We start from the raw sequence: 17,849 nt of genomic DNA on the forward strand, positions 1-17,849 counted from the left end.
CATTAAACATAACTATTATATATATATATATATATATATATATATATTAACTTTAATCAATACTTCCAAACATCACAACAACCTTAAGCTGTAAACAATTACATATTTATTTATATATATTTTAATTCGTAATATATATTCAAGGCCACGAAATATATACATGAGTCATGCAACAATTAGATTGCATAAATTCCCAAATTAAACCCTAAATTCCCAATCTTTATGACATAATAGCGGAGTCATAAAATCCTCAAGTTAAAATTAGGGTACACGCACAATTTGAGAAAAACACCTTAATGGAGAATCATAAAAATTCAGAACTTGGCTCTGATATCACTTGTTGGGAATTTCTTATGATTGGTGAAATACCAATCTTAGGATCTTGAATATCATGATTCTCACACATTATATAAAACAAAGATAGAAAGTCATACCTAAATCCTTGAATCCACGTTCTTTGATCTACTCCTTTGATATACATTTTGAGAGAGTTTTGGTATGATGACCTTCCTCAACCAAATCCTTAATTCCTTTTGGGACCTTCGCTTTCTCTCTGATGGTGAGAGGTGAAAACTGTTTGTGATTTGGTGTATTGAGGACCATAACCGCTTCTTATGTGTTAACTTATAGGGTTCCCATTATCCCCATATATCAACTGTGTGAATATCCACTTATTAAGTCCATATTTGTTATCATTTTCAAAAGTCTCATAAGTTGTCAGTAATTAGATCACTTGTTTAGTAACCCAAAATAAATAGCCGATATAATTATATTATAAATTTTTAACAACTTAAGCCATGAATGATTAATATTTATAGAGGATCAACTTTTTAATGTGTTTGAGTGAGTTTCTTTGTCTGATTTGATGACAGATTAGCACTTGACTAACCCAAGTTTAAACTTGATCGAATCAAACAAAAATGACCATCCATCTATTAGAAATGATAATTTTACATATGTCTCATCATATAACAGGAGAACTCAAATCAACTTTTTACATCTATTGTTATCGATTATAAAACTACATAGTTTAGGATTCCAATACTTGAAACTTTGTTCATACTCAAATGGTAAACTTTGTTCATATAGTCTTATACCAAATACTAAAGAATGGGGACTTGTTTGTAAATACACACTTGAAACTCACTTGATTGTCAAATACATGCATCTCCAGTACAATCCATCTTGGATCGATTATTTTAATATTGACAAGTCTTATCATAATATTTAACATTATATAACAAGATTAATTGATAAACAAGTTTATTATTGAATTATTACTTAAGAAAAAGAATATGGAAGCATCAACTTTCAAGCGTAACGTTCAATCCAAATTGATTTTCCACATGATAACCCAACCATATTTTTATTAAGATTTCACCAAGATCAGAATACTAAAGTAATACAATTCCCCAATGATCACTAGTTTTTCCCAATAATTTGACTCAGATTTTAACTGAGGATAGAATACCAACCATTCTGAACAGGTTACATATCTGCTATTCCACTCTTTTGTGCTATTCAATATGTCAGAAGATATGATTGATAAAAAATATATTTAATAATTACAATTTTAATGATGATATATGAAGTGGTACAAAAAGTGGGATAATTGATGTGCTCCCTTATGAGTAGGGTGAATAACGTCCCAAAAGAATGAAAGCTTTGGCTTCTCATCCACCTTTCCACATTCATATCCAGCTTTATGCACAACATAGTTCAAGCGGATTCATCAGTGTCGAAATTTCCACATACTGGAGAAAAAATAATTCAATATGAAGAGATTTTCCTTTAATAATGCAATCAAATATTATGTCTATTAATATAAATATCTCAACCCACCTTTCATTGTTACCATTTTCTATGTCTTTTGTTTTATTAATAAGAAAAAAGAAGGTACAAACTAATACTATTTATAATGTGAATAATGTTTGGTGTACATAACCCTCAAACACTCACCTCATATTGGTTTGTTCTAGAATCAAAATGTGAGAATGAGACAAAATTATAACATCAACTTGAATAAAATTGTACAAACATAAAATGTTGTATGTGTGTACGTGGTGAGTTCAAAATAATGAATACTTGTAAATGATTGAAATTGAGTATGTTTAATTAAAACTCACTTGCACAAAAAATATAGTGATTACTTATTAATGAAAGCAAATAGAGAAGTTATCTTTACCATTTTTTCCTATAGTTTGAATGGCATAGAGGAAAGAGTTGTAGAGGTCTAGTATCGTAAAAATTAGTTTTCCAATTTCTTTGTTCAAATCTTCCACATTTTAAAGTATTATTTTGTTGTGGTGTATGAGGAACACATTGAGAAGATCAATGCAATCATCTTATAAGTATGCCTCAGAAAATGTAGGCACACACTTAATAGGCTGTAATAGTGACACGATTATTTTCTCCACCTCAAGTTGTGAATAAGTCTAATATTTACCGCCAATTAGCCAACAAGGGATTTGATGTATTTATCTATTCTCTACCACATAGAAAAACAAGAATGTTATTGACATTTGTATTAGATATTACTAACAACTTTCATTGCTTAAATTCATCTAATAAGTAAAATTTGAGTTGAAATACTATTTCCTTTCAATTAAGTTTACTTAAAAGAAAACCACTTAGTGAATTAGTAAAAAGCCGAGATTAGAGTGAATTAGCCACATACATATATGTTCCCATCTTTTAGTATATATGTTATATAATCATTGGTACCCGCGGTCACAATAACAATTGAGGATTTCACATCAGATTTGTTATACACATTTATTTATTAGCTACTCAAATGAGTCGATTTGGACGATGAAGTGTGGTCCATCAATCCTAGTCTGGTAAACTTCTGTCTCTCCATGAGCAAAGTTCACACCATTTTTGTAGATATGAGGAATCTTTCAATGCATATGGTGTGGGGGATTCAATTTTTAGAAAAGAAGTTGCTTATAATTAATACATACCCACTATTATATTTGTCACTCTTTAAAGATGAGATGAGGTAATAGACATAAAGTTATACCTCACTCTCTTAAATTAGAGGAACATATTATTAAAATTAATTATCTATTTAAATCTTATTTTGTAAATAAATTTTTTAAAATTAAAAGTGTTAAATTCAGAATTGGAGTATGGATGTGAGTAGAGATGGTAAAATGAGATGCCCTTCCCGTTTTGCTCGTGCTCGCAAAAAATTAAGTTGGTGCAGGTATAACTATATTGTCTTAACGGATAAAATGACATACCCTGTCCATTTTAAAATGAGCTAACGAGTATGCAGACAGCCTACAAGCATTGACAAATAATATAAAAATAAAAATAAAATATTTAAATAAACTAGTTGAAGTGAGCAAAATTTTAAAAATACTTTGATATTTTATATGAAGTTGACCAAATCATATTACATCATAATTACTTTGAGACATTAAATCATATTAATCATAATTTATTTGAAACTTTATTATTTTTTCCTTACATTAGACTCGTGGGCCTCTTACATTGCCCAATAGAAATGCTTACGGGCTTGGCAGGCAAATATACCGGTAAAATGGGCAAATTTGGATGCTTTACCCACAAAAATTTGCGGGCTATACGAGCGAGCCCGCGGGTATTGTCTGTTTTGCCATCTATAGATGTGAGAGATTAGGTTTAGTTTCATCCAATAAAAGAATTTATTTTATGTACAAGGAAATTGTCCTTTACTATATTTACGCTCGAATCTCTTTCAAAATTCAATTGTAGTAAAGTATATGGCTATGTTGATCCCACAAGGAATTGCAATATAAATATGAATGATACTTTAGTTTTAGATCAATAGCAATGAAAACATAATCATGGTTGGTTTTGTGTTTACTTTAAAGTGAAGTAATGTGCAAGAAAAGTAAAACTAACTATTTACAACTCAAGAGTAGTGTTTGGACATGGAAAGTAAAGTTATTTAACATTTCAATATCAAAATGATTAAATATGCAAGTTATTGTTTTATGCTTGACTTCACCACATACCATTTCTTAAATTGTCTCCATATCCCCATTTCCGGAAGATTTTCAAACATTGTTTAATACACTACCCCAATTGGTTAGCACTAGGCGAGATGCGGCTGTCACATCTCATCTTAGCATCACCAACATTGAGTAGCCTTGAAAATAAGTTGCCTTTTTCAGATGCTATTGTGACAAATGATCTAAGTCTATTTCTAGGTCTAAGCTTCACTTGATGAAACATGCAACAAAATATTTTTGGATCTTAAGTCATATTTTAGGCGATCAATCTAAAATAAGCATTAGAATAGATGTACTAGATCAATAAAATCAAAGCATATAACTTACGTAAACAAATCATAATATATACATAGAGTTAAGAAATGTTACACCATACTCCAAACCGAGAGGATTAACTACCCAAACATGGATGCTTTCAACTCTAATGATAATTAAAAAATAAGCTCTTCAATCTTACTTTCTCACTCATACTCTCTCTGAACTCTAAGTAAGAAATAAAATACATAAAATCCAACTGAAACTGAAGAATGGAAGAATGATTTGTTAGTTATTGAATGATGGAATTCATGATGAATGAAGGAGGTGAAGGTCCTTTATATAGATTATGTACTAGAATACCCAACTCTTCTTTTGTGCGCCTTGCGCCTCACCAAATCCAATAGGATGGGTTTCCTTCATGTGAGTCAAGCCTATTCCTTGCCACCCAAGCTATGTGCACAACTTAGTGATGGGCTACCAAGGAGCTTACATGCTTGGACTATTGACTAGATGTCTATACTAGTGACCATCCAACTGAGGTTTCTTCAAGGGTGGGTTTCCTTCTAACCAAGCCAACCTGCTTATTCATCCATCTGCCTAACGGCTAGAAGACTATGCCCAACGCGATTGACTTGTGTTAGGTTATTTCTTGATTTTTGCTCTTTCGGCTTGGTGCTTTGGCTCTTTTTCATTATTTGATCAATTTCTCTTTAAATCACCCCACCTACAGTTTAGAAAGACTTGGACATGGTGTATTAAATAATAGTTAACTTATTGTACATTTTATTTAAAAAAATTATGTAATAGCTTGGTTTTTAAACATAATTATTCAAGATAAGTGCTTTAAAGTGTATTGGAAATTAAGGTCAATTTGACACTTATCTAAAAGGAGACGAGACCATTATCATGTCCTTTTACCCTTTAAGTTGAGATGTAATATCAAACATAGGGATGTATATCACTCTCTTAACATGAGGATGTTGGACTAAGCTTAAACATTGCTTCTTCTCTTCAAATCTTAAAAAAAGTCACCCAAACAACAAACAAATACTTTTTACCAAAGAACTGTGTACTCTTGATTCCCTAATACTCATATGAATATGTAGGAGCAAGATCATATCTTGTCAGACAAAGAAAAAATAAAAATATTTTTCCTTCTAAGAAATAAAATAATCAAACAATTTTAGGAGTATAAATTAGTCTATACAATTAGTAAGGGTGTTGTCTAGTATGAGCAGACGAGGTCCTAATATCTTCCTAAATTCGTAATCTGCTCCGAACTCAAATTTCTAATTTAAAGACCACTACAATTCAAAAGAAGACAAAAATAGAGTTTTCTATGTTTTGACTACAAAAATATAGTGACGACTCCAATTCATCGTGTAACTTATGCTTGACCGAAAATAGGGATGCGACAATTCCAATTCATCGTGTAACTCATGTTACTCTATTTCACATTGCTTGATGAAAAGACCAATTATGGTATTGACGTATCAACAAATATTAAAAATACAACCATCAACTAAAATATATACTAAAACTTCTTAAAATCAAGAGACTAAAATAAAATAACGTAGATTTGCAGAGGCTGAAACCATGTGAAGCCTATTTTGTTTCATACCATCTAAAGTTGACAATTTGGAATGCTAGGAACTAAGATAGAACAAAAAAAGCTGAGAGGTCACTCAAGCCAAGAAAGATTGATATTTATAGAGGGTCAACTTTCTAATGTGATTGAGTGAGTTTTTATGATTGACTTGGATGATGAGTTCTTCCGTTGTGAAAAAGATCTTTTTTCTTTGACTTTTATTAGGTTTTGATGATGAAACCAACATCATTAAAAACGATTAAAGGCCTTGACACATGGAAAGACACATTACTAGATAAGATTTTATTTGTTTTCTATAATAGTTCTAATCTTTACTAAGTCAATTATCACTTTCTATCACATATGTTGTTTGAAATATTTTTTAAAACGCTTTCATAAACGTTTAAGAAAATAAGTTCTAAGGTTCTAAAAATGACTTTTTAGAAAACCAAGTAATAGATTACCTGAAACAGAGTAAAATGTTACCTGAAATAGAGTAACAAGTTACCTGAAACAAAGTAGCAGGTTACCTAAAATAGAGCAACATGTTACCTAATATAAAAATGGGAAAATAACCATTACTACAAGTGAGTAACCGATTACTCTGTTGGACAGTAACAATAACCGATTACCACGGGTAAGTAACTGATTATTCAGTGCTGTTAGTGCACTTTTGAATTTGAAACTCAAGCAACATCTTCCCAAAAGAACCATTATCTACCCAAAAGTCTTAAACCTCCTGGAGAGCACTTGGGAACCTTTTGAGACTCTATAAATACTATACCAAGCCTCATAAATGAATCACTCATTTTCATACAACTTGAATCATTCTTTCAATTACACTTTTGCATTCAAGTTTACTTAGTTTTTCAGAAACCTTTTTTGCACTTTCAAAGTCTGAAAAACTTAGAGCATTTCGTGATATCTAGTTTGATTGTCTAACAAAGGATCCATACTAAATAAAAATTGGGGTTTGTGATCCTTAGTTAAACTTAAACTTCTTGATTCTTATGACAAATAAGAATCACCTTAGGGTTTGTTAAGTGAACTTGTAAATAAGGAAGAATTTGAGTGATCAACTTGCAAGAATCTTGGTGGGAAATTGGTACTTGATATTCAAATTACATAGTGAAAACCTCTTGATACAAGTCAAGGGGACTAGACCTAGCATTCGTTTAGTGAAGGTGAACTAGAATACGTCACAATGTGATTTTCTCTATATCCCTTACTCTTTTTATTTTTGCAACATTTGTTATTTATATTTATTTTTTGTTGCATTTCTAATTTTAACTTTGAGAAAAGGAACAAAAAGTCTGCAAAACTAATTCACCCCTTTTTAGTTTGCCATCTTAAACTTACAAAAAAGCTTAGAGGTCACTCAAGCTAAGAAAGATTAATATCTATAGATGGTCAACTTTTTAATGTGATTGATTGAGTTTCTTTGTGCGAATTGGATGATGGGTTAGCTGTTCACTCACTGAAGTTCAGTCTCGACCAAATTAAGCAAAAATGAGCATACATTTATTCGAAATAATGTTTTTCATTATGCCTGATCATTTAATAAGAGAGCTTCAATCGACTTGTGTCATCTATCATCGTCGAACATAGAACCACCAAGTTGATGATTCCTATTTCCAATATCTCATAAACTCTTAATTATGCCAAATACTAAAGAATGTGAGACTCATTTCTAAATGTACACTTCAAACTCACCTATATGTCTAATATATACCCTTTTATTTATTAAGATCCATATAGCTTCGGTTATTCTTAAGATTGACAAGTAATATGGTAGTTAACATTATATAACTAGATAAATTGATAAACATGAATTTTTAAATTATTACTTAAGAAAAAGACTATGGAAACATCAATTTTGGACATTAACGTTCAATCAAAATTGATTTTCCACATGATTTTCCTCGTGATAACCCAACCATATTGTTAATAAGATTTCAACAAGATGAGAATGCGAAAATGATACAATTCCACAATGATCAAAAGTTTGTCCCAATAATTTGGCTTATAGAAGGTTCCAACTTCTTGAAGATAGAATACCAACCATTCTGAGCAGGGTGAACAATGTCCCAAAAGAATGAAAGTTCTGGCTCTTTACATAAAGTATATTCATTTTTTCCATTCTCATCCACCTTTCCACATCCATATCCAGCTTTTAGCGGTGCACAACATGGTTCAAGTGGATTCATCAATGTTGAATTTTCTACACAATGGAGAAAAAGGAGTTCACTATCACGAGATTTTCCAAAATCAAATATTATGTCTGTTATTATAAGTATTTTAACCCCAACTTTCATTCTTACCCAATTTTCTATGCCTTTTGTTTTGTTAATAAGAAAAAAGACGCTACAAACTAATACAATTTATAATGAAAATAATGTTTGGTGTATACAAGCATCAAACACACACCTCATATTGGTTTGAGGTGCAAGAATCGAAATATGAAAATGAGACAGAATCATAACATCAACTTGAATAAAATTGTACAAACATAAAGTGATGTATGTGTTTACATGGTGAGTTAAAAACAATGAATACATGTAAACAAATAGTTGAAATTGAGTATGTTTAATTGAAACACACTTACCCAAAAAAATAAGTTTTATAATATGTCCCAAAAATATATGGTGATTAATGATTAATGAAAGCAGGGAAGTTACCTTGATGACTTTTCTGCATATCTTTAATGGTAGAGAGGAAAGAGTTATAGAGGTCTAGAGTCATAAAAAGTGCTTTTCCACTTTTTTTGTTTAGATCTTCCACATTTTGAAGTATCATTTTGTTGTGATCCCTAGAGACCTTATTGAGACGGTCAACACAATCATGGTATGATAATGCTACAGTAATTGCAGGATAACACCCAATAGGCTCTAATAGTGAGACAATTATTTTCTTTACTCCCAAGCTGCGAATACGTATAAGATTTACTGAAAATTCATCGACAAGGGATTTGATGTATTTGCCTATTCCCTACCACATAGAAAAATAAGAATATTACTACATTTTCATTATTATGTAAATTTCATTGCCCAAATTTCTCTAAATAGGTAAATTTTGTGTGGAAATACCATTTCCTTCCAGTCAAGATTGCTCGAATGAAAACTGGTTAAAAATTTAGTAAAAAGCAGATAACAAAATTAGAGTAAATAAGTCACATACAACTAGATTCTTATCTTTTAGTAGAAATGTTATATAATCGTTGCCACCAGTATTCACAAGAACAATTGAGGATTCCACATCAGATTTGCTATACACATTTTGCTTGATTAGTTGCTCAAATGAGTCGATTTGGACAGTCAAGTTTGGTCCATCAACCATAGTCTTGAAAATTCCTGTCCCTCCATATGCAAAGTTCATACCATTTTGTAGATTTGAGGAATTTTTCAATGCATATGGCGTGGGGGTTTCAATTTTGAGAAAAGAAGCTACATATAATTAATACATACACAATATTTGTCAAAATTACGTAATGAATATATTAAATTAAAGATCAAGTGAATCAACCAATCCAAATTCTAATATATTTATGATTTAAAAATTAAATAAATTTATTCAAAATCAATCATATAAATGTGATTGATATGAGATTATGTAATAATTCATCATCCTTCTAGATTTACCCTTTTTAAAAGAAAACATGAATGATGTAATATCAAACAAGTTATCCTTAAAAAGGTAAAAATGTTAACGAGAGATCTCAAGGTTATCTTAAATGGCCTACGCTCTACCTTCTATATTTTGTCATATGTGCCACAAGAGTGGGGGGTCCTTGAGAACCTTGGCACACTTAAGGGAATGGGGAACAAAAGAAGAAAAGAACTAATAGTTAAAATGGAATGGAAAGAATTTAGAGGATTGAGAAGATGTTCAAATAAATGTGTCAAATCAAGTATGAAAGAAATTTTTTCATTAATTCACTATCCTTTTCACAAGAAATAATTAAAGAACATAATTTATTATTATTATTTATATTCAGCCAAGACATCATTTACTTGTAGTTAATAATTTGTACCAAAAAACAATTTGGTCAATAATTTCCTCATTAAAAAATATCAATTTAATATATGATTCTATCTATCTTATTTGTGATCCTTATTATTAGAAGAATATTTCTTACCAACTTATATTATATGAGTTTAATATGAATTGTTAGTGTAAATTTTGTTACACTCACAACACATAATTCACTGTTGGTTTATGTTTATTTTGTTTGAAAGTCAATAATGATTAACATATGTATGATGTATGATATATGATATATCGACAGTTAAAAAATATTATATATACCAATAACGTAGTTATTTATCTTAACTATATAAAACAATATTATAAGATTATAATTTTACCATCATCTAAAATTGCTCACTAATTAATATTCTCAACGACAAAATATACAGTTATAACCTACAATTGAGACAAATGAAGAAAAAACAGAAAAAAAACTACACAAAAAAATATAAATATCTAATACAGAATCATCAAAAGTTGTATAATATATTTTATTAATTATCATAAGGACCAAGCGTGTATTAGTCAACCTATTCTAACATACTAATTATGAAATTACCGCATGTACCAAACTGAGTAAAAGTACTCGAAAATCGTGGACCAAAATTCATGTTTTAAAGTTCCAGGGACTAAAAGTAATGTTCTAAGAATAACAACGATCTCTCATATTAAATCATGTCCTAAATCTTGTACAATAACAATAATAATAAAACAAAAATAAAAAACAATGAATGTTTAACTTTTTGATTTATTTTCATTAGTGTGAGATATGTTTTAGAACAACAAATCTTTATTTGTGTTATAATTCATTTAAATAAAGTGTTAAAAGTAAAGCAATCAATAGAAAAAGAAAGTTACCAAGATAATCAGTGAGTATACGACCATTTCCAAATCTTCCAGCAGGATAACCAGGAAAAGTGATTCCATATGGAAGCTTATAAGATATTGAGTTCAGGTAATTCCCAGTATCAACATAAGAGTCACCAAAAACAAATAGTTTCACAGAGTTGTTGTCACTATTATATACAGCATATGACTTTTTTGCCCCTTCTACTTCTGCAACATTATTTACATAACCATATGTTATCATACAATTTTAATTCATAAGACATTAAATTTAATTTAAATGTTTAACTCAGAATATGTACCTATTGAAATGGTGAGGATAAGAAACAAAGAGAGAAGAACCACTATGGAATGCACCATTGATGATGTCAAAGGATTAACTCTTTCTTCAAAGCTTGGCACTTTTGAAAAATGTAACTTGATTACATTATATAATGGTCGTTGTAAACCAGGAAAAAAGAAATTATCTTGTGACCAAATTATTGTTTCATAATTATCTTCATCATTCTAAAAGAAAGCAAATCCCTTTAGAAATGTAATAATTATGATGATTTACATAATGTTCATTGTGTTTTCCCCTAATATATTATTTCTCTCTATTGATCATTGACTTTTTTGATCCACTTACTAAAAAATATAAACATGTAAAATAATAATTAATGCAAACTTCTAAAGAGGACAAATAAGTTTCAACAAAAATTCCTCAAAATGGACAAATAAGTAGGAGATCAGTGGTAGTATCTAACAATTACTCCTCCGTTTTTATAAGTATCTTTTTTATCCTGAAAAAAATTGTTTTTATTTAAGTGTTTTTCTTAAAATTCAAGACAACATTAAAATATAATATTGACCAGATGAATTTTCAGTTTTAAAAAAGCCAAGGCCTAGTTTCTATGCGTTTAGAATGTGACTAGATTACGTTAAATGATGCTGTTGTACACCACAAAAGAAGTCATTACAAAATCAAATACCACAAAAGAAGTAAATAAATATTACTATATTGTTACTATTTATCTGTTTTATTGTAAAAAAAACATATAAATACATTATATGAAAACACATAAATACAAACACGTAAATAGAAACTTACTGTTATATCTTTCCAAATTGCTCTTTCATGGGATTCAATATCTTATCATTCTAAAAGTTTCATGTTATTGGCACGTTTTGTCTAACCACAACTCCAATGCAGCTTACTAAAGTGTTGTCATCCTTTGTACGCGTTTAATGGTTGGATATTTGTGTTCCATTCAATTGATAATTTCATGTTCTTACTCCTAGCACGAATGACTTTCTTCATGTAAGTCATTCTAGGTGAAGTACGTTTTTGACTTTATAAACACTCATAACATTTAATAGTGCTCGTTGTAATGAGCGCGATTGATATTTCACCTTTAACTATGTTCATTAAAGTGAACTATGTTGAATGTTTTGGTTTTGACATTCAACCGTGCTCACCACAAGAACAAGCGTTGTTGAATGATTTTCCATCAATTACATTTAATAACTCTTGTTTCACTAAGCATCGTTGATTATTATTATTTGAATAAAGAAATTAGACATTTTATTCATACAAATATGTTAATATTCATTTACTTTTTTCTTCAAAAAGTATGACAAATCTTGAAAAGTCACGAGTTTCAACAATGCTCACTACAATTAACGCATGCTTCAAGGAGCACTGTTGATTCTCTTCCATCTCATATTTAACAGAGTTATGCTAACAAACATTGTTGAATGGTCATTGTTAAATGCAAATTCTGGCGTAGTACTACAAACTTATTTGACAATGACGTTCATTTTAAGGTTTTTTATAAGCATATTATAAAACAACCACAATGTGTGCCTACCCAATTACAACTTATATAAAAGATCAATATAAGTATAGAGGACAATACACCATTGAGCAAAATGTAAGAAAAAGATCCCATATTTTTGGAGAAAAGATAACCAAGATGTAATTTGGTATATATCCAAAATATGGGTTAAACTAACATTGTCTCCCTCTAAAAATCACATCATTTTTCATACACCAAATAGATCAAATAACTAGGAATCAAAGCATTCTCCACAGAAATATCACTTTACTCTTTTTTACAGAGAAACTCAAGAATATGAAGCAATTCCACAATCGTATTTGGCAACATCATCTGAATTTGTAACCACAAGTAGAAACCATTCCATACATTCGAAACAAATGGGCAAGATAAAAATAGATGATGTAAATGCTCATCATGCAACATACATAGCACACAACTCAAATCATTCACCCCAACTATATTCACTTATGAAGCCCAGTCTTTATTACTACCCTTCCTCTCATAACTTTCCAGATTAAACATCAAACCTTTGAAGGTGTACAATTAAACCAACATAAATTCTAAAGATTAATTGGATCCGCATCAAATGAATTCAACTAAGTCATATAAGCAATTTTCACCATATAGTTGCATGATCTATTAAGGTTCCGTCTCCATCTATCACTAACCCCATTAGTGTAAGAATGATTCCAAATGAGCTTATAGAGACATCTAATAAACTCTTCCTCTAAATCAAATAAGTGCCTCCGCCACTGAATGTTCCATGTCCGCTTCCCATTAATCCACGCTCTATTATCAGCAACAACCACCTGTTTTTCCAAAGCAAGCATGTATAATCTTGGAAATGTATCTCTGAAACTACGTTAACCAAACCATGTATCCTGCCAAAAAGGAATGTATAATCATCACCAATTTCCTTCTAAAGATTGTGAAAGATTATCCTTAGTAAGTTCTTTAATTTCTTTCCTCTAAAAGAAGATTAGAAAATCTAAAACATTGAAGAGAAATTATTGCAGATATTTGTATGTTCCCAAATGATAGAGAATATTCCTACAGAAAGTCTATGCCTATGTCACCAGCAGCAGTTTTTCAACCTTTAAATTAGTAATTTTGGATAACCATTTTGGATAACAAATTTATAGGGGATGAGATTTCATCATAGATCAATTTACAGAGTTGTTCAAAGTTCAAACATGTGGCTAGAAACATAAATGATAATGACTAGTAAAGAGTACTTCCCCACTACTACAAAACTAAAGGCTGAAAATGTACCATCACCCTTTGAGTGTTATTTCTCGTTTCTTGTCCATTTTAGTTGAGCATTTTGCCTGTACCCCACACCTACCACACTATTATTCCATCAATTTAAGTTTTGGCTCTTTTTCTAAACCTCATTGTTCATTCTTTACTTTTGTGATGCAATTAAATATGAAAGTTAATCCAAACACATTTGGTAGACAAAAATTTATGTATAAATACAAGTATAATATCAACAGTCAATGTTTTAAGTAACCATATATACAAGTATGATATTGGTTCAAGCAAAATGAACTTAAGTCACTTAATTGAACTCATGTTAATACAAATTAAGATTTGATAATACTTTATGTTGACTATGGACTACCTAACATAAGTTTTACCTTTTATTTGGGCTTAGAATTGGTTAGCTATGCATATCATCAAATTAAACACATATGAACATGTAAGAAATGTGCAACACGAGGACTCAACATGAGGTCATTCATTCTAATATTTGTCTGGTTCATGTACACTTAATTGTGGAGTTGTTTTAATGGGATCCATAACATTTGATATGGTGAATTAGTGCCAATATAATTCAGTATATTAGTACTAGTATATAAAATATTATTAGGAGCATCTTTTGTATTAGTGATATTGTAGAATAATAATTTTTTATTTATTGGGAAAATAAATCAAAACAATTTAACAGTATTATTATTATAATACAATGCATTAAATTGTATTCATAAATTATTTTCCTTTTAACTTAATTACTAACAATTATACAATTGTGTGATAATAGTGCTTGCTATATTGGTGATGGCAAAAAGTTTTGAAGAGAATATTAAAATAGAGTAAACATTCATTTTTATTCTTAATAATTTTTATCTATATTAATTTGATTCCTTAAAAAATTAAAAAACTCAAAAGATGAATATGAGTAAAATTAGTAATATTTAATTGGATTTAATATGTATATATTAATAATGTAAGTGTTTTTTATGTTGTCAGTAAATTATCCACCATTGATTTGTTAATCACCATTGCCTCTCAAATAAATGTAATACAAATTAATGGTGGATGATGTGCTAACAGTGTAAAACACTTTACACTGTCAATGCATAGATTTTAAATTCTTTTTAATATTTATATGACTAGTTTATGAGACATTTTAATTCATATTATAGATATGGACAAATTTGACGTGCCACTCATGTGATATTTGAGTAGTAGTTTATATTTTTACTTTTTATAAAGTAAATTTATACTATTTATAAAGGGAAAACCTAAAATAACTACCACCATGATGTAATTTGTGGTTCTCCTTATTTTTCCCTCACTATTTCCTAATTTTTACCAAAAAAAACTATATATAACTCAATGTTTCTCTCCACCTAATATATGTTTCATATTATTTGGTTAAGTATTTCTTCTTATAACTATCCGTTTTTAATGTAGAACATGAAACACTACACCAATTGAATAAATTCAACTGTAGATTATAAATATTTAACACAAAATATTATATTTGACATTTATGACATACAAACTACACATTATAAATGATAGGAAAACTGGTTGACAGACATGTATATATAACTTTTATTAGTTTAAATATTAGACTATATAACTTTTATGTTTGAAAATATTAATCTCTAATATGTTTTGAGTGAAACTACTAATCTATAATATTAAATCATGTTAAAATACTATTTAGTACACATGCATGAATAATAAATAAATAAATAATATATATTTGATTACTACATATTGATTAATATCTTAAATAAATAAATAAATGCATAAATAGTAAAAAATAAATAATAGTTTAATATTAGAAGGCTATAGTAACAAACATGAGTTCATTCAAGTTGTACATGCTTATTCCCTTTAAGTAAGATCTAGGGTTCGAGTCTTGTGGATGAAAAAATAGACAGACATTGGAAGAGTTAACCACACATACCTATGAATATTTCTAGCTCGAATAAGATAACCTCTAATACGAGAATACATGTAGGAAACAAAAAAAGACTTCATAATAATGAATAGTTATTAATGTTGAGTAATTTTATAAATGTATAAATAATGCATAAAAATAGTAACAAGCTGAGTAATTAATATTTAATTGATTAATACCACAAGTATGACCGTAGTAGAGATTACAATGGGTACCCGAATTTGCGGGTACTCGCAAATAATTCTTGTGATGGGTCAGTTTGAGTCTACATTTTTGGACTCGCAAATAACTGAACCTAAGATTTTGAGACCCACTGTTGGATAAGTCTAGGTCTGAATAATGAGATACCTAGACCCATAGGTACTCAGACTCGATATTAAATAATGAAAATATTAGCATAACTTCTTTAGCCGTGATAGTAATTATGTCATGACATTTTCCTACAACTATACAAAGAAATCATAAGACGAGGAAAACAAAAAGCATAGGCACAGGTTAATTTGATACTTTTGCCTTTCAAATCAGATAAGAAAGATTAAGATGAAGAAGATGATTCTTTGATTCATAATAAATCATTATCCAAACCCTCTCCAAAATCATTATAAATAATAGGAGAGATCCGTTTACACTTACACTAGTTATACTCAATCACAATCATCTATTCTCTTAAATCCAATTGACCATAAGGGTGAGTGAAATAAATGACGAGAGAGAAAAAAAATCTTAAATAACTTTTAAGTTTAACCCATTTTATCCATTGGATTTAAGAAAATTGATGATTAAAATTAAATATAATTAATATAACTTAACTTGAGTGTAAATAAATTCATCCTCTTTTATATATATATATATATATAAAATCTTAATCTATACTTCAACAATATCTCTAAAGTATTTTTTAGTGTATGTTATATCATTCAACTATTAAAATTTAAAATCGTGACATATGATTTATTTTACTATTTTCTATAAAAATATTTTTTTAAATTAAAAAATATATAACTCTTATCATAATTTTAAGGGTTACAGAAAATATTTTATTCTCATCTAATAATATTATAATAACATAATCATGATTAACCGCTGTGAAACCTTAACCCACCATCCCATAATCTCACAACGTTTCCGTTAAGCTCCGTCAAGTCCTGAAAAACGTGTACCATCCATTCTCATTCTGTCCATTTCTTAACCTCAACACCCTCTCCCACCATTCCAATTCATCTTCTTCATTCCAATCCTCCGTTACCGTCATCGTTAATAACTCCTCTTTCTCACTGCACTTGCATTGCACTTCATCTTCTTCATAATACACTTTAAACTTCACCTTTCTCACACCGTCAATACCCTCCGTCAAAACCGAAGGTTTCAGCAATGGTGGGGTTGTTATTACAGGTTCGGTTTGAGTGGGAACCGAGTTGTAATCTGGTTTCAGAAATGATGGTGAAGGTCGAATCTTCCAGAAGGTGATGGTAGTGGTGATAAGAGCGAGCCATGTCCATAATAAGTGGTTGGAAGTGATGAAGGTGAAGTAGTAGTTGAAGGGTAAAGGTTGAAGAAGGGAATCAAGCACATTCATTTTATGCCATTTTTATTGTGATTTACCTTTACCCACTTCTAGTGGCTTCTCACTATTTCTAATAGACAGCGTAGTCACTTCTAACTTCTCCTACCAAAACTTTTGTATAATGATCTTAGCTTTTAATGCCATCTAGCCACTTTTAGTTAAGGTTTTCCCAAACTTTTTCTCTTATACTTGGTGATACCACATACCTAAGAGAAATGTTGATACTAAAGTCAAAATGTATAGAAGATGAGTAATTGCACCTAAGATGTGCCGAATTTAATAACGTTTCTACAAGTCTCACAAATTCAGAGTATAGAAATATGAGAGGTAAGGTTTCTTTGTAAAAAAATTGACAATACAATTCTTGAAATCTTCTCTAAAGATTGATAAAGTTTTCTCGTTTCTCCCTCTTAATTTATCTTTTTAAAAACACATAGAAAAATCTATCTTTTGGATATGAAAATGTATAAGCTCTCTGAAATTGTGTTATGTGTTATATGATGCAAACAAGAAAAGTTGGATTAATATACAATTCTGTTTTCTAGAA

General features: G+C 29.7%; 1 protein-coding gene and 2 pseudogenes across 1 annotated transcript; all 3 read right to left on the bottom strand.

The window, feature by feature from the left end:
* Positions 1 to 2,185: 2,185 nt before the first annotated feature.
* LOC109340486 lies at positions 2,186 to 3,254 on the bottom strand (annotated as a pseudogene).
* A 4,506-nt stretch (positions 3,255 to 7,760) lies between these two features.
* Positions 7,761 to 11,130, bottom strand: LOC109340487 (GDSL esterase/lipase At5g03610-like). The gene is made up of 4 exons (XM_019578194.1): positions 10,732 to 11,130; positions 9,025 to 9,290; positions 8,526 to 8,835; positions 7,761 to 8,068 (listed from the first exon to the last, which is right to left on the bottom strand). The coding sequence occupies exons 1-4, from the start codon at positions 10,961 to 10,963 to the stop codon at positions 7,845 to 7,847; spliced, it is 1,032 nt and encodes a 343-aa protein (XP_019433739.1). The 5' UTR covers positions 10,964 to 11,130; the 3' UTR covers positions 7,761 to 7,844.
* Positions 11,131 to 16,806: 5,676 nt separating this feature from the next.
* LOC109340488 lies at positions 16,807 to 17,325 on the bottom strand (annotated as a pseudogene).
* Between the last annotated feature and the right edge of the window lie 524 nt (positions 17,326 to 17,849).

Source organism: Lupinus angustifolius, unplaced genomic scaffold (genome assembly GCF_001865875.1).
Source record: "Lupinus angustifolius cultivar Tanjil unplaced genomic scaffold, LupAngTanjil_v1.0 Scaffold_181_18, whole genome shotgun sequence".
NCBI lineage: Eukaryota > Viridiplantae > Streptophyta > Magnoliopsida > Fabales > Fabaceae > Lupinus > Lupinus angustifolius.